General features: G+C 41.2%; 2 protein-coding genes across 3 annotated transcripts in view; both read left to right on the forward strand.

Annotated features, from left to right (window-relative positions):
- The window catches only part of ppp2r2ab (protein phosphatase 2, regulatory subunit B, alpha b), a 9,638-nt gene extending 2,699 nt beyond the window's left edge, over positions 1-6,939 (forward strand). For both annotated transcript variants that reach the window (XM_080419721.1, XM_080419720.1), the window contains exons 3-10: positions 843-940; positions 1,098-1,263; positions 1,608-1,717; positions 2,031-2,208; positions 2,790-2,954; positions 3,346-3,515; positions 4,834-4,925; positions 5,394-6,939. In XM_080419721.1, coding sequence (XP_080275847.1) covers positions 843-940; positions 1,098-1,263; positions 1,608-1,717; positions 2,031-2,208; positions 2,790-2,954; positions 3,346-3,515; positions 4,834-4,925; positions 5,394-5,673 — 1,259 coding nt within the window. In that variant the 3' untranslated portion in view covers positions 5,674-6,939. The remainder of the gene's footprint in view (positions 1-842; positions 941-1,097; positions 1,264-1,607; positions 1,718-2,030; positions 2,209-2,789; positions 2,955-3,345; positions 3,516-4,833; positions 4,926-5,393) is intronic.
- Positions 6,940-7,520: 581 nt separating this feature from the next.
- Positions 7,521-23,033, forward strand: bnip3lb (BCL2 interacting protein 3 like b). Its single transcript, XM_080419779.1, has 6 exons — positions 7,521-7,849; positions 11,989-12,229; positions 15,119-15,197; positions 17,384-17,487; positions 18,343-18,492; positions 20,011-23,033. Exons 1-6 carry the CDS (start codon positions 7,795-7,797, stop codon positions 20,057-20,059), a joined length of 678 nt encoding a protein of 225 aa, XP_080275905.1. The 5' UTR covers positions 7,521-7,794; the 3' UTR covers positions 20,060-23,033.
- Positions 23,034-23,398: the final 365 nt, after the last annotated feature.

The following is a 23,398-nucleotide window of genomic DNA, read 5'->3' on the forward strand; positions in this document are numbered from 1 at the left end:
GTAAGTATGTCGATGGGTTTTATAAATATTTAACCATTGCTAATGTGAATAATAATACATTTGATCCAATGGAGCAAAGGTTCTGCACACCCATAGCAATATCTTTTGGCCCTGAATGGCTAATCCATATATCATTATTTGGTTGGCAATTCGTTATCTACAGTACTTAAAAGCAATATGGATCAAGTAGACTATTTAGTGACTCGCAACAAGCAAACTCGCAATTCAGCTTCAGGGATTACATTGTTCCCAAAGACCTTATGTAGCATTGTCTTTCTTTTCCAGGAGGTAACGTGTGTGTGTGTGTGTGTGTGTGTTTGTGCGAGCAACATGCTGCTGCTGGGAGATGAGTACTGTCAGAGTTCAGAGAGGGGGAAAAAGTGCTAGGTTATTTTGTTTCTGCCCTGACATCTTTATGGTATCTAATTCCCACATACTCATCCATCCATTGAACCCTGGTTCCTAGACACTCAAATAATTCTGGGGTAAGTTGGTGTTGCAGTCAGAGTTAGAACAGACATTCTGTGTCTGTCGTGGTAATTCTGCTTGTTTACTGCTTATGGAATTGCTATGATGACAACACCAACATGAGCAAGGCGGCTGCAAAGTTTATCACAAACTGATTCCAGTTCAGTGATTATCTTATATAGCAGTGCTACATCTGATCATCAAACAAATGACAGACATCGCTAATACAGGCAGGCATGACATTTTTACGTCATAGTTCTGTAGGAGGTGAGTCTGCTTCCATCATGTGCTTAGAAACGGTGCTACTGGAAATTAGTTTATCCCAGTACTTCAGTTGTCACTCTAAATGTGTATCTACATTTGTGTCTTTGCAGCGGACATCATATCCACTGTTGAGTTTAACGACTCAGGGAAACTACTAGCCACAGGGGACAAGGGTGGACGTGTTGTCATTTTTCAGCAGGAAATAGAGGTACAGCTTGAGATTTTGAGTCTTGCATCAACAAATTAAAAAGAGGGTCGCACATTACCTCTGTTTGTTACCTAATAATCCCATTCGATTGTTCTCTCCTGGCTCTTGTGATGTCTCTTTCTTTCCTCCTGTGCTAATTTGACCTGCCTCCCAACAGAACAAGAATCATCCACAGTGTCGTAGTGAGTACAGTGTTTACAGCACCTTCCAGAGCCATGAACCTGAGTTTGACTACTTGAAGAGTTTGGAAATTGAGGAGAAGATCAACAAGATCCGCTGGCTCCCCCAGAGGAATGCAGCTCAGTTCCTGTTGTCCACTAATGGTTTGCTAGACATTTCTTTTACACCGTCAATGTGGCAATTGTAAAATTAGGATTTTCCCCCAGGTTCTGCTGGTTAACATGTGACCTGCAGTGCACATCACTAATATGAATAACAGCACGAAGTGAAGGCTGAGAAATTGTTACACAATGTAATACACTGCAGCTGGATTACTTAAGCTTAGTGTGTGTGCATAGAAATGGTGATGATGTATGGTTGCTTGAGCATGTAGATGTTGTAAAAAAAAAGCCTGTATTTCATCAGATACCGGTGTTCTAAACCGGTGTTTGTCATATAAAGTGTGAGCTTTTTTCTTTTATTCATTTCCTTTATTTATTTTTTACAGATAAGACTATTAAGTTATGGAAAATCAGTGAACGAGATAAGAGACCAGAGGGATACAATCTCAAGGAGGATGGACAATACGTAGACCCCAACACTGTCACTTCACTGCGGGTCAGTAAGGACTGTGGCTAGCACATCAAGGTTATTCCTATTACTAAAAGTAGAATAATAAATGCTCAGAGAATGCAGTTTAAGGGAAATGGAATGATAGTGCTTGGTTTTGCATGAAAAAGAAAAGTACCTTGTGTCCATGTTATATTTACCGTTGGTTTGAGGAACAAAACACAGGCTGTAAATGAGTCTCGCTCCAGCCCTGATTCCAAATTGTACAATTAAATTAACCACAATGGTATACCTCATTTATTAACCCAGGGCGTGCTTGAGAAATGTCATCCTTTTTATATCCTCTCTGTTACCTTCCCAGGTGCCAGTTTTCAGACCAATGGACCTGATGGTGGAGGCTAGCCCACGGAGGGTGTTTGCCAACGCTCACACCTACCATGTTAACTCCATCTCAGTCAACAGTGACAACGAGACTTATCTGTCTGCAGATGACCTTCGCATCAACCTGTGGAACCTGGAAATCACTGACCGCAGCTTCAGTATCCTCAAACCTGTGTGTGTGTGTGTGTGTGTGTGTGTGTGTGTGTGTGTGCATGTGTAAATGTGTGCATATGCCTGTGTGTGGAACACTTGAAACAAATATCTTTCAAACGATGACATGCTATTTTAAGCACAGTTTAAGACTGCTTTAGTTTAAACGTTGGTATTAATTAAATGTAGTGTTATGTTCCCTCGGCCAAAAGTATTACCGTTATGATTATGAATACATGTCAGCTGGAGAGTGCTTTCACTTTCTGTGATTCAGAATTGCTGCTTGAGTGTGTCAACCCGAAAAACAAAAAGGAGAGAGAAAATGCCAACTACTAGATTACTTTGGAATGTAATGAATTGCCAAGAATATTGCATGAAATCCATTCCAGCATTCTGCTTTCTAATCACAGTAGAAGTCTTCTGTGACAGTACTTGAATACTATTTTTCAGCTAAAGCTTTCCCCACAATACTGATGCTGGGGTTTAAGTGGTTAATATGCATTTATGTACTGTGCCTGGTTACAATATTGCGTTAATGCTGTCATAATTGCTTGACAAGGGTTGTTCCTCTTGACCATTAGTTCTTCAGATATTGTTGACATCAAACCGTCCAACATGGAGGAGCTAACAGAGGTGATAACGGCAGTAGAGTTCCACCCTCATCAGTGTAACACTTTTGTCTACAGCAGCAGCAAAGGGACTCTCCGCTTGTGTGACATGAGGGCATCTGCGCTGTGTGACAATTACTCAAAAAGTGAGTAGTTCCAGAAACTTCCAGCAAGTAATTTCTGACCACCTGTGGTCAGCATTCATCCAGCTCAACAGCTGGTTTAGCCTTAACCCATTAAGACCTGAGTCCGATTTTACAAATGCCTTCTAAATCCTAACAGTTTTCTTAAAAAACGTATCTTTCTTTATCAGTGCTTCTCAAACGTTTTCATGTCAAGGACCCCCAAAATTATTTATTTGGCCGCCGACCCCCATCTCAAAATATGTTGCTCCAGGGACCCCCAGAAGCAAAGATTTGAGTTTTAAAACATGTATATATATTTTCAAAGATTTGAATGGTGGGTTCCTAGCATTTGGAATGATTGGTTCCTAGCGTTACATTTCATTTATATGGCCTCCACTCTTGTTTCTTCCAGTGTTTGAGGAGCCAGGGGATCCCAGCAATCGCTCCTTCTTCTCTGAGATAATATCCTCCATCTCAGACGTCAAGTTTAGCCACAATGGACGCTACATGATGACTAGAGATTACCTGTCAGTCAAGATTTGGGATCTGAACATGGAGAGCAGGCCTGTGGAGACCTACCAGGTGGGACTGACAGAAATGGAAGCCGGGTGGGCAATAAGACTGAAGCTTGATTTAACCATATGGACCCTAGCATCCCTATTCTGGGCATGTCATAATACATGAAAATAGGCGAGCATTTGGCAAAAATAACCGATCTATAAGCTCACTCTGTGACGTGAGCTTGTAGATCAGCTGTTTTCGCTGTTTGATGTACGAAGTATATAGGGTTTAAGTTATTAAGATTGCACTAGCATAATAAGCACTTACGAGTGCCTTATCAGGAAGTACAATGAAGTACAAGTCCCATTTTTCTCACCAACATTTTACAAAACAGCGAAACTTCTAACCAATTTGGAAAGTAAGGGTGCCTTTATAATCTCTTATATATGGCTTTTCCCCTTGTCTCCTTCAGAGGGCTGCCCAGTAGGGATATAATGATATTAAGAGACAATGAAATGCTTTGGGAATCATCCTGTTTATGATTTCTGCATACTTGGAAAGCTCTTAGACGTGTCTGATGTAGAAATTGCTTACTTTTCATTCATTAGTCCATAAAGTGGATCCTCTAGAGTCTATATTGTGCTATCATTGAATTCTATGGTTACAGGGCTCGAAATTAACATTTTTACTTGGTAGCACCGGTGTTACCAGTTAAAAAAATTAGGAGGACCAGAAAAAAACACCAATATTAATAGATATTCCTATATTAAAATTGCCTTAAGGGAGGGCCGGCCAGCAGGCGGAAACTGTAAGCTTACACTGATGACACTTTGGTTTTATTGATACCACTTTAGTGGAATAATAATAGATTCCACTAAGTAGTATAGGATCATTCCCATCAAGTCATTTTATATCATGCGTTTTGTGTAGCACCTGAAAGGCTGCACTGGAACATTGTTCCTGGGGTTACCACACCTTATCATGCAGTTCTAGTAGTTCCACATAAAAGCCACTAGAGGTTACCCTACTTCAGACTATTATGCAGACATGCAGTACACCAGTTTTACCAGAGAGGGGCATTGGTACAAAATGTCTTGTATGAAACAAACCTGCTTAGTACAAGCAGTCTTATAGTTGTCTTGTCTGGGGTCTCATGAGGAAATCTATTAATGAAATACTCACTACATGCACTCACATACTCTACATACATATATGAAAAACCTGTGTTTGGGGTAAGAGGTAAATGCGTATGTACGTGTCTGTAACTGTAGATTCTGAACAGCAACCTAATCAACATCTTATATACCGTATATGAAAGGCATTGTACTAATATTATTTCACAGTGGACATATTGATTCATATTTAACTATTTATCTTTACTTTCCTCTGATCTCTATAGGTTCATGAATACCTGAGGAGTAAGCTGTGCTCGCTCTATGAGAATGACTGCATCTTTGACAAATTTGAATGCTGCTGGAATGGGACTGACAGGTAGACATGCATACCGATATGAATTCATCTGTGGCTCTATCTTGGGAGGGGAAATTAAACATGAGGATGGGTTGCCATTCCAAGCCCCAAGAAAGAAAGTTATGTGATGAAGCAAAATAAGAAAAATAAGATTTGGACAAGGTGTTTGGACAAATGGGGGGAACACTTAAATCACAATGTAAAATCTGTTACACCACCAGTCTTCTTATTCCACAGAAGTCTGGTCAGTTTTGTTGCTTATTTACCTTGCAGTACATTTGCCAATGTGTTGCAAGGAATGGCTTTCCATTCCAATAGCGTTGGAATGGAAACCCATTCTGTCTGTGTTTTTTTTGTAGTTGGACATTCATAGCAGACTAGTGGTAGTGACAACAGCAGTGTGTACTTTTATGTTTAGTTTTGTGTTGAATAAAAAACCAACGTGTCTGTTTCTGCTTCTCCCCATGTCTTCCCCTTTCTTCTTTTCAGTGTGGTGATGACTGGCTCGTACAACAACTTCTTCCGGATGTTTGACCGCGACCACAGGCGAGACGTGACACTGGAGGCATCTCGGGAGAACAGCATGCCCATGCAGGTCTTGAAGCCCCGTAAGGTGTGCACGGGTGGCAAACGTAAGAAGGATGAGATCAGCGTGGACAGTCTGGACTTCAACAAGAAGATCCTCCACACCGCCTGGCATCCCCAAGATGACATCATTGCTGTGGCAACGACCAACAACCTCTACATATTCCAGGGCAAAGTGAATTAATGAGAGAGCTCGAACCAACGTGACATCTGTCACTGTGTGATCTCTCATGCAGTCGCTTACCCTAGTTCTGGATGAACTGTGGTGGACAGTGGAGACTACCCTTGCTTGTTATTACTGGATCACCAGACTTTGCCATGTTCCACATGTGAACAGATACAACTTAATTTTTGACTGCCATCAGCCTGTCTGTAGCACACTGATGTGTGTCCGCCTTTGTATTGTTTCAGTGATGTGCCATTTTAAAAACGATATCACCTGACCTTTCTTGCTCCAGGGTTTTATTTCTTTTAATTAAAGTGGTTACATACACACTAATTTTATTTTTATTTTTTTTATGGGAATGCTGTAGACAAACCAGAACCAGAATGCACTTATTCTATTATTTCTTTTACAATGGCAGTACTGTAGACAAACCAGAACACTTGAGGCCTCAGACCACAGCAAACTCGCCGGGAGCATTCCATTAAACCATCTACCAGCATTCATTTAATAGAAGCCCCTGTAATGGAGGCCTCAAAGCCTAATTTATACTTAGTTGCACATCGACGTGCACGCCAAAAATAGGCGATCGGCTCTTTCCAGCATGCAACACCGATGCGCAACCAAGTATACATTAAGCATAAGAATGGTGTTCTCCACTATCCTGTGCCATTTATTTTTGTCTGGGCCCTGCATGAAATGCACGTGTGATGCGATTTCTATAAACCTTTTCCCCCTTTTGAATTATCACTGTTTCTGTCTCATTTCTATTTCTCCTTTTTACTCAAGAGACATTTTGCATCTAGAAGCTAGAGTGACCCTTTGTCCCTTTAGCTCTTAAGATTTTGGTATTAATTTAATACTTAAGGTATTAATTTGATTGTTGTATTTATGAAAATGAGCAAATTTCACCTGATCACTTTTGTTCTATTTTATGAAGCTTAACCTTGAGGTATTTTTGAGTGATCTGCAGTATTGTTTTTCCACACATCCACAATGTAGCGGACCTTTTGGGGCAGTGGAAATTTATTTTTGTACACTGGTCTCCGTTACCATCAACTAAACTACTTAGTTGGATGTCTACACTGCTTGTAAAGCCATTATTTGAGGCATTGACTCAAAGATGTTTGTTGAAACTACAGTAGACATAATTACCTTAATGTGATGGTACAATAACCTGCACTATAGGATCTGCTACAGTTGATGTCTCAACACCTCAATGAAACTGAATATTGATGCCTAATAATAAAACCTGACAGTGAAGGTAATAAAGGAACTACTTTTTCATTTTTGGCCTGGTCACTGATGAACCCCATCCCGTACCCTCCTCCTGAGAGTCCCTGTATGAAACGTGGCCTGGAGATGAATGAGATATTTCATTTAAATGGTTGTCCACTTGTGTTAATGTTGCTGCATGGTGATCATGTGTCTGGGATGGCATCTGCGTGTACGTGCGCATATTCATGTTTCACAACTTCAGCCAATAGACTCTTGTTTCTTTTGGAGAAACGCATACGTTGCAGATGTGGTGGATGGCTGCACCCAGACTGCCTGGACGGTCTACTCTGGAGTCAGGAGCCATTTTCATCTTGTTACGCAATATCAGTCTCTTTCTTTTCTTTATATATATATATATATATATATATATTTCTTTACTTTATCGATGAAATGCAGTATAAAGAACCATTTTATGTGTATTGCTATGATTTTTGTGTGAATAGGTGTACTGCAGCCTAGTAAAAATATTGAGATCCTAGTGCATTCGTGGAATTTGTCACGTACATTAGCTGTCAGTGCTTCGATCAAACGAACCCCTTCGGTGATGCTGATGATGACAATGATGACGTGGAGCTATCGTCATCATAAAGCTCCAGGAGCATATTTTGCCTCTGCACAAGTTGCTTGGCTGTTTCCAGACCAGCTGACGAAAACAAACACCTGAACCCAACCGAACCGTGGCTGCTGTCTGACACACTACAGTCAGCTCCTGCTGTGTGTACAGTAGCACGTCTGCATGTGAATGTGTCTAGATCACATATAGGAAGGAGCGTGCGTGTGTGCTCGTCTGAATGTTAGTGTGCGCGGTACATATAGGAGGGAGACAGTGTGTACTAGTCTGATACAAGCCACACAACCAGCACCATGTCGGAAGCTGCTACTCCTGCACAAAACAACAACGGGGACTCCGGACTAAATGGTAAATATCTTCATTCATTAATATGCCTTTATGCACAAAGGCCTCGCCTGTCATGTTACTTGTCTTTAGAAAACTTAAACCCGTTTCATGTAGTCTTACGTTTGTTTTTCATAGATAAAGACGCTACGATTTTTAAATGATATTATTATTATTATTTTTGCTATGTTATGTATCTTCATTGGAGGTTTTGGGGGAGGACTGAGAAGAACACTATGTTCCGTTTGATGACTGACAGCCGTTGGGCCAATTGTGTTTAAGAAGGCGGGGTTTACCGTTTGACTGACAAACATTTGATCCAATCGAGGACCTCCGCGGTGGTATGTGGGCGGAGTTTAAGTCTTGTCAACAAGGCAAGATGGAAGGAGAAGTCTGAACTGTAAAAACTGAGTAATAATAGGCAAATTGATCAGATGTGTCAAATTGTCAGTATTATTTGGTTATGCAAAGTCTTTCATAGCCCTGAAACCATTCTTGCAGCTCTGTGGAGTAGTACAGGCTCCATAATACTACCTTTTATTGTTTGTATTTGTCATTTTGGAGGGGCCAAGACAACCAAAGTGGGTTCAGAGAGGACAGCCCCGTCCCATAGCCCTACCAAAATTCAAGATATGGGCATATATATATATCCTCACATCTAAATAATAATGATAATACATCTGATTTGCTGGATTTGTCCACGTTTCAGTGATATTTCCTTTATATGCAAACAGAGAATTATTGTATGTATACAGTTTGTTTATATAGCTATCTATGTTTGTGTGTGTGTGTGCCTATGTGTGCACTTTCTTTTATGTAAAACTCATTTATTAAAGACCAGAGTTCTTTCTTCCTACAGAAAGGCATAATAAAAAGAGACCTCTGCATCTACATGCATAGGGAACCAGACACAAACAAAAGCCTATTTATCAGTCTGGTCTAATAGCCTTGGCATAAATTGACCTGGCACCATGGGCATGGCGGCTGCATGGAAATGTTGTGGCAGGTAGCACTCAGCAAGCTATTGGGGGCAGTGACATGGCATGCTATTTGTGGCTACAGTGACGAGGGGGCAGACGTTTTGGACGTGCTGGAAGTGGCACTTGGGGCCAAGAGAGCAGGGGTTTTGTTGGTGGTTGTCAAGTCATGGGTTACTTGGAGTCACAGCCAGGGCTAGCTTGTCTTATTGGTTCATTGATCTCTTTCTCTATTTAAAAAAATGAACTAGATGTCCTTCCTTCAATTGCGTCAAACCTCCAAATGATGGTTGGGTACATTTCAAAATAGACCATAAATAGAGTAGAGTAAACAATCTTAGCCAACTAGCCATGGTCTAAGTTTATCAGCATTTGGCAAGTGACAGCTATTAATTTCCCACCCTTGTCACAACTGTCATAGGGTGTACATGCTCATTGCTTTTGCCATGTTTTGCTCCCAGTTCCAGGTCAGGAAACCATGCAGGGCTGTTTGAGACAGTTTTCCTGTAATAGGCAAAATCTTTTGGAGTGTAGCTCAGGCAGAGCAGTATAACACTCACGATAACAGAACTGCTTTTGCTAGGCATGTCTTCCTGGGCAATGCAGTGTTGCGTCATATTTGTATTTTTAGAAGGGGCTTCATAATTGTATATACGTTTACAAAACATTTGACCTCATTACGGATTTTTTAAACTTGATTAGTGAAGATATGCCTAACTCTTAACGGGCAGCAGGCACCTGTTAACGGAAACAGAAATGCACTACTCACCAAGTAAAACAATAACTCAGGAATATGTCCTGGGCCTCCTGGCAGTAAAACTGACACATGAATAACAGTCATCAGATCATGTTTTGTTTTTTACACCTAAGCTATGTGTTATTTGTGGTTTTTCTTCTAACAAGCTTGGTGGTGTGTTATTTTTGGTTTTCCTGGAGCTCCCACTTCAGTGCTGTGAACATTTTTGCCTAATACCTGGGATCCTCATTCTAGACCTCCCCCTGTTGGAACCTCAAGGCAGAGAGGACACAAAACACTCACTGTCTCTCTCTCTACCCCTGTATGCTTCTGTCTGAACTCATCCAACAGCTGATAACGGCTCCGCAGCCGGCCCAGAACGTTCGGCCTCGCCGCCGTCATGGCAACCTTGTTAAGTCCATGGAGCAGAGACAATAGGCTGTCGACAGCAGCTTGGCTTGTGGTCTGCCATGTAATCCACAGGATGAGAGTGGGCGCTGAAGCCTGATTTATACTCAATATACTTTATACTTGCGACGCCATGTGAGCTAATCGATCAGCTATATTTGGCAAGCGACACGTCGTACGATGGAGTATAAGTTAAGCATTACATGTGGCCGGTGACAGCCCAGTGAAAGGTTGCTGGGGGGGCTTGACATATGACCTGACTCTGGGTGTTTACCTTCTGTTATGGGGACATGTGGCCTATTCATTAGTGAAGTTTTTTTCCCTCTGTTTTTTCTCTCCTCCCAAATATGGACCTGGCTCACACACTCACTGACCCGCCCACCTTCACCTCACCCGCCCACCTCCACCTCACCAGACCACCAGACCACACGTATGCTCTGCTGCATTTCTAAATAGCTTTGATATGCAGCACTCTGTTGCCGGTCCATGCCTGAGATCACGTACAAGCAAGGATCAGGCAGGGACGGCGTCATATATCGCAGTCAAGGTCTAGAAGCCACAGCAGCACACATAGCATTTAGTCAACTATTTAGTACCCTTTCACCACCAGGCAGTAAATGGAGATGAGGTGGGGTAAACCCACCAGGCATAAAACAAGCAAAACGAATAAAAACCAGCTCTACCAGTCAGCATGGTATGGTCAAAATCCCTTCCGTAAAGCAAAATCATACCTTCTACCTTGTATACGTTTATACCAGTCATTGATTTTGGATTTTGTGTGTGAGATGACTTTTTAGTTTAGTTAGTTTGTAAAGTCCACACAATTGTTTTGATTTGTTGTGAAAAAAAAAGACTGAAATAAACCATTCATTCATTCATTCATTCATTCATTCATACCATCCACCCCTAGCTACAATCTGTACCTTTTAGGTCCTCTCCTCCTGACAGAGAGAGTCAATTGCAACTATAACACCTGGCATTCCCCGTGTGGGAAACCAAACATCTACCACACAGCCAAGAGATCTTGGGCTTATGAGCTTCAGGCAGTACCACTAGTCAACCAGGATGTGTCCTACCCAACACCAGGGTAAAAAGTTACAGTATACTGTAGCGGCTACAGTATACGGTAGGCTACAGTGTAGCCTACCACATGCCCGAAGCATATCGATTCGTTACTCTGGAAATTTGCGCAATGGCTAGGCATAATATAAGCTAAAATTCATGAGACCAGGGAAACAAAAAAATGCCTAGTTTACACACTTATAATGTTATGGGCAAGGGCAAATATGTGCAAAATGCTGAACACTTGGAGCTCTCTGCCAAGTCCGTCACTATAGCTAGAGTAGTGAATGACTTGTTTACTGGCCTGATTTGACTTCTATCTGGTCAGATGCCAGGAGGTAATCCTTTTTGTTGGATGCTGCCAAGTTTAAATTGCAACGAGGGCTTTGCTTGGTGGCTATGAGTCAGGATAATGTAGCCATAGCAAAAGGTAACCCTAAACCCTGTCTAACCCTGTAACCCTGTCTGATCGGAGCTGCCTGGCTGCCCACTTAAGAGAAATACATTTTCAACAAAAGCCCAGTCCACACCAATGATTCGCAAAGCAACTATTTGCAACTGCAACCACTTGCAACATTATCCCCAAATTGTGCCAACCTGCAACGGATCAGTTCGCTGTTATTTCTTGGAAGTTGCAACTAGTTGCGTTGCGAAACATTTGTGTGGAGTGGGCTTTACATACTATCCCCTCAGAGTTAAGTACTTATTGTGCGGATTAACTAATGAAAGCACTCTTACTGTATGTACATTGGGTTGGCTGATTTTAATTTCAGGGGTTACCTGACCTACCTTCCATACGATAAGCTTAACCACTTATGCCCTATATTATACTTTGTCTATTTGAAAGTAGTCGATGATTGGCTATTTGCGAAAGATTGCCATTTTTTTTTTACAAATGTCATTTCAGGAGTCAGAGCACAACAGTCATAGCTATATGCCTGTGATCATTATCCTATTATTTATTCGTGTTCTTTCTACAGGGTCCTGGGTGGAGTTGGATTTGAACAGAGCAGCAGCTGGGTCGACCCAGTCGTCTCTGGCAGGAGGCCAGTCCCCCGGTTTGCTACCCCTTCCACAGGTGGTGGAGGAGGAGGAGGCGGAGGCCATGGTTGGAGGCTTGGAGCACGTGCCCTCCTCATCCTCCATCCACATGGAGGACATGGAGAAGATACTACTGGACGCCCAGCACGAGTCAAGCCGCAGCAACTCTTCCTGTGACAGGTTAGAAAACATTTAGAACACAATACATCTTTATTTTCTGACCATGACGAGAGAAAAGTATACATCACTTAACCATTATGAACCCACACGATCAAATAAGTTTACATGAGAACTATGCAGATCCCCACATTAGCCTAAGGTTCCTAACATCCAATACAGATGAGCAATGTTATGAATTTCCAAAAGTTTGTAGAAAAAGGTTGAATATGCTGAATTGCTGATTGTCCACATGGCGTAGTTTCTCCTGACTTCCACTGCACTTGTATGAAGTATACTCTGTCGAAAGACTTCCTTTCCTTTAAACCTCAATAATAATAATATTAAGTTAGCCCTCTTTAATTGTTGTTGGGTATTTGGTACTGTACATTTGCACAGAATCAGAATTTACCCATCCTATTAGGATACTGTTGGGAACAGTGGGAACTATTATACAGGCAATACAGATGGTCTAATAGCCTTGGCATAAAACCAAGGCTTACAGCTCTTTAAGTGTCTTGTTCAGGGACACTTTAACGGCCGAGGGGTGAACCGGGGACCCTCCAATTCCCAGGCGGCCTCTCTACCCATTCAGCTATGGCTGCCTGGTGAAGATGAATCAGCGTTGTGTGATATCTTTTGATAGTCACATGGCCTAAAAATATGTGCTGTTTCATTGAGACATAACACCACAATCAGTTTATTGACACTCTGGCCCTCCATGTTTGTTCTTCTTTCAAGCATTTTTTTCAAAATCTGGCCCAACTCTCTAGGACCTTTTGTAAGACTCCCATCCTAACTTTAGCACCGCCTTGCTCTTTAAAATCTGACTTATAACTGCATTTTGGCTGAAAGGCTTCTTGAGAGATCTATCCATGCAAACATTTTTATTTTATTTGAACTACCTCAACTACATTACTTACCTCTCCATATGACACATTGAAACAGCCTGCTGGTAGTAAGCTAAGTCTGTCTTGCTTTGGCTGCTGCAGTCAGTACAGGAGAGGTGAAGAGTTGGCTCATTTTGAAACACAAACACTTGTTATTGTACTGTAATTCTCCTTGTTTATTGCCCAGTGGGGATTTTAAAATACATGTGATCGCTGCATCACTCGGCCGGTGGCTGGTTTGGAAGAGAAGTCACTCCCTGTCTCTGATCTGATGATCTCTGCGCAGAGTTGTGTTTCCGGCTGGATTTGTAAGGAAGACTAGGGCTTTTTGAAAAGCCGTAATCTCCCTATAGGGAATTGTGATCATTAAGAAAAAAGTAAAAAACCTCCATTTAACGACTGCTCACATTGTTTGCTTATCTCTAATCCACGGAGCAGCCATAAAACAGAGCTTATCAGATACTTCAGCAGTCTGCTGTCAATGAGTCACATGAGGATGTGTATACAGTATGTACATAATGTGGATATGTTGCAAAGAGGGGGATTGGGGGGTTGGTGTCTTGCTCAATGGCACTCCTTTTGGAGTGATTATTCAAACTTAGGTCCCCTATAGCAGTGGTTCTCAACCAGTGGTCCGGGGACCACCATTGGTCCTTGAGGGGGTTCCAGGTTGTCCAGGAGTTGTTAACCAAATGGACCCTTATAGATCATTAACTCTTAAGAGCGTAAAATTAAACCAAATAGACCCTTACAGGTCCATTTGGTTTGCATTACTTAATTAAAGTGTTTATTTTGATCAACGTTTGCCTGTTATCTCTCCTATGGTAATAAGAGCAGACCAGCACTCACGGAACAGTCCTTTTTAAGGTACATTTGTTTATATATTTTAAGCATTTTAAGCATGGTAGTAAGCTGCAGAACAGTTAACAACGGACGCGTTTCGGCGTTAAGCCTTCATCAGCGTTGTGTGCTGTGGGCACCGGAAGTGTCCAATTTATAGGGTCCGGGTAAGACAACTCCCCCTGTCCATGTAGAGATCAACAACTTCCAACCAATTTGTACACAAAAAGCGCAGTCATAATCCAAACACATAAACACCACATCAATAGGTCGTTATGGTCATCACATTAAATTACACATAAAGTCCTTGCAGTCTTCAAATACAAATACAATTAATCTGAGTCTGTTCCAATAAAAGGGTCTAGGTAAAGACAAAATAATGCACAAACAGCTGAGTCCTCACAAAAGGGGGTTAAGGTACTCATGTATACATTTAGCAAACAGAAAAAAGAAAAGAGAAAGAAAGCAGTGCTTAAAGTCAATATGGTAGTACTGCATGTGTCTATCCCTTATCCAGTCCTTTTGTTATAAGAAGAAAAATAGTACTTCCACTAAATAGTATTACGGGGAAAAAAATGTATATAGAAACAACCAATGCAAGCTGTAAAGAACAAAATAACGTGCAAAAGTAGCTCCATTCAGGCTCACTCTTTGATAGGAAGACAGGTTAAGACACATACCCCAACTAGAAAACATATTATTAGGCCTTTTTAGTGTTTTACTATTAAAAGGGAAGTCGAGCCTCTCTTCTCAATGAAAACTCAATTTAAATCCACCCCTCTCTCAAAGGGTTGTCATTTAATCTACACAATAAAGACAAAGAGAAATCTCTCCTATGGTACCATATCAATACAGCATGGAATTGTGGACAAAATCGTATCCAACAATAACAAAATATTCTACGTTTTGGGTCTGAGAGGCTAAATCTCATCAAACTGTGGTCCGTGGCTCAAAATGGTGAATAAATAATGGATCTTGATATGAAAAGGGTTGAAAACCACTGCCCTATAGGACTTTAGGACAGTGTCTCCAACCACCATATTAAATTCAGTTTAGATATATTCATGCATGGGGAATTTCTAGCATAGACAAAAGTTCAGGGTGCAGTCATGAGTTCATTAGTTTGTAGGAAGACATCGGCATCTGATCTGACACATGGTTTTGTTTTGGAATTTGCCTCCAGTCCTCCCCGACCCCACAGCCCCCAGGAAGAAGGACAGATCATCTTCGACGTGGACGTGTCGAGCCGGAGAGACAGCCAAGTAAGTAAATAAGTTAGTGTGCCTACACCAGTGACCCCCCCCCCCACCCCAGGGGTCTATGAGGGAGTTCCAGGGGGTCCCCAGCTAAATGAGTTTGCATTAACCATATTATACATCAGGTATTTTCCAAAAACATTTTAACAACACAAATCTTGTGTCACAAAATAGTTTCAGATGGGGGGTCCGCGGCCAAATACATATTAATCTGGGGGTCCTTGACATGAAAAAGTTTGAGAACCACTGGCCTACACTAGTGGATTCTTCACCAAGATATCTGTTGCCATGGCAACATCACTGGCAGCCCTCCCTGAGGCGCCATACGTATGTGAATGACATCTTAGTTTCCATGGAGACATGAGCCACACCCTGTATATGTGTGTGTGTCTGCCATATATGCCCTGTGCCGTGGTCGTAGCAATTTCTCTATAGAACACAATGGTGGAGGCACACCTAATTTGTGCATTTTTAAAATCTCTGCCAAGAGATCACGTTTTCATGTGTGTGTGTGTGTGTGTGTGTGTGTGTGTGTGTGTGTGTGTGTGTGTGTGTGTGTGTGTGTGTGTGTGTGTGTGTGTGTGTGTGTGTGTGTGTGTGTGTGTGTGTGTGTGTGTGTGTGTGTGTGTGTGTGTGTGTGGTTATCTTATCCTCCATAATTTTATTTTAAACTTTTTAAAGAATCAAGTTCCGTTTTGAGTAGTATATAGGAAAAGAATACACAGCACCGGCAACTAAGTAGCCTATTCCAGCATGACATTAACATGAGTAGTAAAATCCTCATCCTCAGTGTTAATTTCAGTGAATTTGCACCCGCAATATGGGACAAATGGCCTTCAGACCCTTTGTGTTATTTTCCTGCAAGTCACTGCAGTCATCTTATTGATCACTTACACACCCTATAGCCTCAGAGCAGAAGTTATGCACCTCATGCATGTGGTCCAATGCAGCACTCATGAAACAGGCGCGTGTGTGCGTGCGTGTGTGTGTGTGTTGCATTCCTGGGGAAGATAATGATGTTGGCTAACTGGTTGCAGTTAAACTGATGGTTTAACTGCAACCAGTTAGCCAACATCATTATCTAATTAATGGTTAATAAGGCTGACATTATGACCCACATATCGCACACATAAAATGAAAAGTGCATGTGTACATCAGGGTTATTATTGTTAAATACGGGCTGGAATGGCTTTTTTGCGAGCATATTGTGACGTGTTTCAAGTGTGCATTTTTGTCATTCTTTTCTGTTTGCTGAATAAATGAGTAGGCTACAGTTCACTAAAAAGTTTTGTTCTAATTATTCGTTCACCTAAAAAGCCATTTAAAGGTTTAATGACATTCACTTTTACACCACATTCAAAGTCTTTGTCCTGGTCCTTCAAAAGTGTACAAAAAGTTTTAAGTGAAAATTCCATTCCAGTGATCAATGGCAGGTGTTTTTCTCTCACATTTCTAAAGCCTTTTCAACTGCAATGAAAAAAGAAATCTTTGCCTGCGGGTGTCGCTGGTGAGGGATTTTGCCTGTCAATCATCGCCTCTGCTCCGCCCCCCCCCAAAGGAAAGGATAGGGGAGTGGAGGGGCGAGGAGGAGAGTGGGCGGGATTAATCGACTGTGACCTCACTGTCGAAGGGCCAAGCTCAGATTACTTTTCAGCCTAATTATTCAGAAAACCCCAGACCACAGAAAATCCACTGAATGTTCTAAGTAAAACCCCAAATAAAACATTGAAAATAAAAAAAGTGAAAATGAATGTCATGATACCTTTAAGCTATAACTAGGCTAAGTTTGAACTTAGTGTGAGGTGGTGCAACTGGCTTTTAAAAAGCCATTTAAGCTATAACTAGGCTAAGTTTGAACTTAGTGTGAGGTGGTGCAACTGGCTCCAGTTCCTTAAGTGCTAGGCTGGAGCGACACCTGTGTTGTGTTACACGCTGAACTGAAACACAAAGGCTGGTCGTTCATTGAATAAATCAGTCAGTGCAACACGTTAAACCGACCATCCCCTATCTGCTTTTATAAAAGGAAACATATTCAAGTGCATGGTGTGTATGAGTATGCGTGTCACTCAGTATGGACACTGAAGATGGGCTGAGCCAGCTTGTGTAGTATTATCTTGTATTAAGATGATTAATGTGATTCAGATTTTTATAAGAAAGGTATGCAAGTTTAATTGTGTGACTTTGTTCTTCAGTCAGAAGAGGACACTCTGGACAAGGAGAGGGACATAGACATACTGATGAAGGATTCAGACTGGGTGGCAGATTGGTCCAGTCGACCGGAAAACATTCCTCCTAAGTAAGCATCAATGAAACGGTCTGATATCGCTGCTGTCAGATGAAAACCCACAGTTTTATCTTGTTAATACATGTTGTCCTGTCTTCAGGGAATTTCAAGAGAGTAAGATTTGTCTTGATGTTTGACAACTGCATTTTTTTATTATTTTCCTTTTAAGATTGTTGTTAGACTTTTTTAGTTTTTGCCTTATTTAGACAGGACAGTGTACACTAAAGTGTACAATAAACTAAGCACAGGAATGGGAAAAGCTCATTTTCAAGTTTCACGTTGTTGTAGTTATGTGACGCACTCTGGTCAGAAACCCGTGAACCCCAACTGTATCTTTTGAAGTTTTATCATGGGTCTTTGCATGCTTATATCATGTGCTCAAAGGCCACCAGAATTGCTGTAAATATGGCAGAGGGTCATGTAAAGTTCACGTTCTGTTCAGAATCAGATGAATACCACGACTAAAATATAACTGTTATACATTTACTTTAAAACCCTTTTGATCTTAGACAGCAATGTCCTGTGCATACTACACTATACACACTCTCTATATACAGCACCAGCACTGTCAGGGGCCTGTATGCAGGTCTTAACATGTGTGGTAAGATCACAAAAGCATTAGAGAGTTGGGTAAAAGACTCCAAAATCACAGACACTCTGAACTCTGTGGCTCTATGAGAAGATATTCCACTGCAATATGAGACTTGACATGTAATCTGTAGGAACTCAGCTACCAATGCAGTGCATTATTGTGCATCATTCTACAACAGTACAACAGATATTTGTCAGATGAATCTGATCGTATTTGCTATGTTCATGTGAAACGTCTTTGAGAATTAAAAGCACTGTAATTTTTGATCTTTGCAGGGAGTTCCACTTCCGTCACCCTCGGCGCTCAGTATCACTGAGCATGAGAAAGACTGGCGCCATGAAGAAAGGAGGAATCTTCTCTGCTGAGTTCCTCAAAGTCTTCATCCCCTCGCTGCTATTATCACACATCCTGGCTCTGGGACTGGGGTAAGAACCAAAGAAAGGCTTTTTTGGGGTAAAGACAGTGTACATAAAGACATGTACACTGAATACTGAATCAGTAAAACAACATCTATTTTATTTGGGTTGAACAAAGGCTACAAAATCAATATTAAGACTTCTGGTGATTAGTAGTTTTCGTTCCCTACCTATGTTGAATGCACTTATTGTAAGTCGCTTTGGATAAAAGCGTCTGCTAAATGACTGTAATGTAATGTAAATAGGATCGGGGGCGTCTTGGTGGAATAGTTGTTCTCAAACTTTTTGTGCCCAAGGCACATCTGGACAGTTTGGAAAGCACTGGCATAGATGAACAATATGGCAGTGCTTTGGGATGGGAAGCCAACAGGGGATTTTGTTCTTGATGCTGCAATAGTGACTCCTACTGGTTGGTTCCGGCACCTGTTCAGCAGGGAGAGGAACTTAGAGAGATAGCGCATCTGCTCTCGTGGTGAAATTCCTCATTGGCGGGTAAAAAGAAGTGGCTGGTGGTGATGTTGACACGTCAAAGCCCACAGCGCAGTGGTGTGTCCGTTCTGCCATATGGCACGTGCATAACAATGGCGTAACAATTTGCCCCGTTGCAGTTCATCCTGAAAAAATGAAATGACCCAACAATACATTGACACTTTGACAATGCCATGGACACCCACTATGGCCACTGGTGGGCGCCACTTAAGACTGGTAACAAAGACGCAGCCGGACTCGAGTATCAGTATTATTGTTTGTAAATCAAACCTCAAAATTATTAGTAAAAAAGTAATGTATTTGCTTATTGACTGTGTAATTACGGTTAAATGTTATTTTCATATGATAGTTTATTATATACAGTGTTATCTTGTAGTGTTCTCAAATATAAACGTGAAACAAAACCAGACTCATAAATGTGGCATTGGTCGGGCTCTAGTTGGAAGACATATTTCACAAAGCAGATATAGTAGTAAGCCTTGCCAAGCCATGAGGCCCATAGGAGCCTATCTCCTGTTTCTGTAGCGTGAGGCAGCTTGATGTACAAGTACACCCCCTGGACATGACGCCAGTATGTCGCAGGGAAAGCAGATATACCCTCCCCTTTTATATCGTCGGGCAGAAACCTTGTATGTCTGAAAACATTACTTTTCAGGAAAATGATAAAAAGAAAAATTGTGTTCCAATTGATCCAATGTAGTTATTATTTAGTCATTTAGTTAAGTCTTGTTAATACTTTTCTTTGATTCAATATTTATAAAACCACAAACAGACCAATTTCAAACATTTTAACAAATAAAGTGGAAAAATAGGAGATCTACAAGCACACAACACGTCGTTGCGCAATTTGACTATTTTCACTTCTTTTGTGTGGCTCTCTTGTATGATTAAGTAGGGCAGTTGGAATATGGAGATACAAGATTTCTGCTTGACAGCAACAATGTAAAACCTGGGTTCTGAAAGGAAGTAGAGGTGTTGGATCTGATATCACATTGCTAATTCCCCTGCCCCTGGTTTTTGTTTGTTTGTTTACCTCAGAGTCTACATTGGGAAGAGGCTGACCACTCCACCTACAAGCTCTTTCTGAACCTGAAACTGACAAAGTGCCTGAGAAGTGGCCACGACTTGATGGGGGAAAGTTTTTTAGTTTTGCTGTTGTAAGAAGAAGAGTGCTCATCTGTCCTCCTCTACCTTTACCTTCTCCTCCCCTCCATCCTGTTCCCTCTCTCCTCCTTGTCCCTGAGATATGCCATGATCCCAGGAGAAATGCATTGCCCCCCCCCCCCTTAATCAGTCTTTCTCTGACGGTTTGTAGATATAACCCTCTCCCACCATCCCTGTCGAACCTAATTTATACTTTTTGCACAATGCACAATAAAAAAATCACACATTTTTAAGCTAAATAAATACACAGATATTCAAGCTAAGAAATCTGTAATTTTAGCATGAGACGGTGATGTAGACGAAGTATAAATTAAACTTCACTCATTTGTATAAGCTTTTCAAGGAATGAATACGGTCATTTTTTCCCTTTCCCCAATGTTGGGTATAATTGTTTATAATGGCTGGGTTTCATGGAAGGGGGTGGGCAGCACTAAAACCAAAATCTTCAACTATAGACTATCCCATTGCCCTGGGGGTTACCTGTTAACCACGTATGCCCTATTTTATACTTTGTCTTGTGACAGTGTCACCCAAAAATAGTGAAAATAGCCAATCTACAAGCTCACAATGCATCGCGATGCAATGTGTTGAGAGCTTGCAGATCAGCTATTTTCGACCTATTTTCGCAGATGGAAGATTTTCACCGTGCCCAAAATGGGGAGGCCAGGTTGAAAGTGGTTGACAAAGGAGGTCTGTCCAGTCTAGGGAAAAAAACAATAACGGAATTGACGTGAGATTGTACAACCAACTTTGGTAGCCCAGCACTACGGCAAACCCGAATAAAATCAGAGAGAGTTGACTGAACTGATGTGAGCATGCCTTTGAAAGTTGCCATTTTGTTTGCTATTATGAATACAATTACTTTAAGATAATATCCTTTTTATATTTATTTTACACCATTTGTTTGTTTATCGAGGAGACCTAAGTTGTAATTTTGAAAGGACTTGACCATAGTGGCCATTCCCGACCCTAAAGCACCCATACTTTGCACTTGGGGGGGAGTGCACATTTCCAAAGTGACAATAACTGGAAGCATGATGTACAGTATGTGATTTCTGTTGTGCAGGCTGTTCAGTCTGTGCAGTCGATCCCTCTCCAGTGCACAGTATTTTGTGGTTGTGTCTAACAGTACTGCAGGGGGGTTCGGTAAAGATTGATTTGTGTGTCCATACTTGTGTTGATGTTGTCATTCCTGTGTAATTTTAAGCCTCCTGTGTTGTCTGCAACATATCGTAGATCTAGTTTGGTCCTGTTGACATTGGCTAGGCCCCGTTTCTGTTATTGGAGTATCTCTTAAGGGACCTCAGATCCACAGCAATCTCTTTACCAAGCTCCTCAAGTGTAGCTTCAAAAGCCAGGCCTGGAGTCAAAATAGTACAGTATTTGTGAACATATTTGGTTATTGTTGTAATAATTGATTTAGGTGGTTGAGGGCAAATACAGTCAAGTGCCAGACAGTTTCTTTGGAAAGTGTTGTGAAAGTCAGCTAAAGGACCATTTATACTCATGTTAAGTAAGTAGCCTACAGATGGAGCCTTCTGTCTGGTTTCTGGGTTCATTTTGTCTTTGAAACATTTTGGAGGGGAGGTTGAGCAAGTTGGTGAGAACTGTTAAACATAATATAGTACATGATGTCCCTTCACCAGGGCACAGGGAAGAACAAGTATTCCAGGTACAGTAAATTATTACAGTATGTTCTTCTCGACCGTCACCATGTTTGTCTGAAGACTTTTGACTCTGAACTGCCATCTAGTGCTAACATAAAGGATGCATGGAAGTTCAAGTTCAAGTTTATTATGTCCCAAACTGGGCAATTTATGTTTTATGTTATTTATTTTTCGTACATAAAGGGAGTATAAATGGGCCTTAGTGACTGACTCCTAGTGATATGATAAGACCAGCTCATGTTATACTCCTGGCAAGATAAAATAAAAACCTACAGTGCATTGTTGATAAATACACAAACTATAGGACATTCTGGATCTTGAGATCCACATAGAAACGGCAGTCATCTATGACACATCCATGACATACTGTATGACTCCAGATTTGGTCAAGGTTTCAGTGTGATCACAGCCCTTTTGACTACCATTATAAAAAAAAAAAAGTTAAATATTTCAGAAATGTATGTGATGAAATGATGAAGTTGTGGCGGTACTTCTGTGACATACTGACAGCGTGCATACTTCTGTGACATACTGACAGCGTGCATACAAAGTTTGGCGGTGATCGGTCCAACGGTTTGAGAGATTAGCTCCAGACAGATAAACAGACATACTGTGCACACAGACCCTGTGTCATAGACCGTGACATCATCTCCAGCTGCAGTTAATTCCCTCTGACTTCCTGAGGTCAATTTACGATCCTCAAAGACTTATTTTCACTTAACCATGTGCCTCACAGTCCCCAAAACATGAATGGGTTTGCTTTGGTCTCCCTGTTGGCAATTCAGCCACAGAGATACCAGGGGTTTAATTTTTGTGCCACAAAAGCTTGTTTTGACTTCTGTTTGTACATGCAACTTTAGACTTCTCAAATACTTTTTTAGGTGTTTGGGAATTTATATTTCTTTTTTTGGCTTGTGTTGTCTGTTGTATTATTTTTATGGTGACGTTGGCGACGGATTGTGAACGCACTAGTTGAAAATGAATAAAAAAAACGTACTTTGACAAAGTTTGTTTTCACTCCAGCTGAAATTCAGGTGTGAAATATAAACTGTTATGGCAGGGCCTAATGTGACTTGGAAATGGAAGGTGTATACGAAGAATTTCCTCAGACTGCTATGGTATAACAAGTGATGATATATTTGCTAGAATTTTGTTTGGTTTTTGGCCCCCCCACCACCATTTAATTGGAAAATTGATAAGCTTTTTGTCATTAAAGATTACCTGAATCAAGCTGTTTGCTGAGAATTTTTTTTTCTGCCTTTGACTTCGAATGACACTGGAAATGGTGCACAGTGATGTTGTGAAATGTTTTTTTAAATCCCTTGGGGGAACATCCATATTTCTGTAGCCAGACTAGGTAGAGCATCAAAAAAGAAACACAAAAACTGTTATCACAACTCCCAGAGACTCATGACATTGGAGTTGTGAGAATTCTCTCACAATGTGTCCTGTCTTATAGTGAATGTAAGATGCTTTGTGTAGCCTTTCCAGTCTATGATTTCCGGCCAACACACACACACACACACACACACACACACACACACACACACACATACATACATTATAGTGTGTGTTTAAATCATTTCTTCTTGAGT

This window comes from Gymnoscopelus braueri, assembly GCF_963280865.1.
Source record: "Gymnoscopelus braueri genome assembly, chromosome: 22".
Classification (NCBI taxonomy): Eukaryota; Metazoa; Chordata; class Actinopteri; order Myctophiformes; family Myctophidae; genus Gymnoscopelus; species Gymnoscopelus braueri.

Coding starts and splice junctions, on each gene's coding strand:
- bnip3lb (XM_080419779.1), top strand. CDS start 7,795: ATGTCGGAAGCTGCTACTCCTGCACAAAACAACAACGGGGACTCCGGA. Junction 12,230..15,118: donor AGCAACTCTTCCTGTGACAG/GTTAGAAAACAT, acceptor ATTTGCCTCCAG/TCCTCCCCGACCCCACAGCC. Junction 18,493..20,010: donor ATCCTGGCTCTGGGACTGGG/GTAAGAACCAAA, acceptor TGTTTACCTCAG/AGTCTACATTGGGAAGAGGC.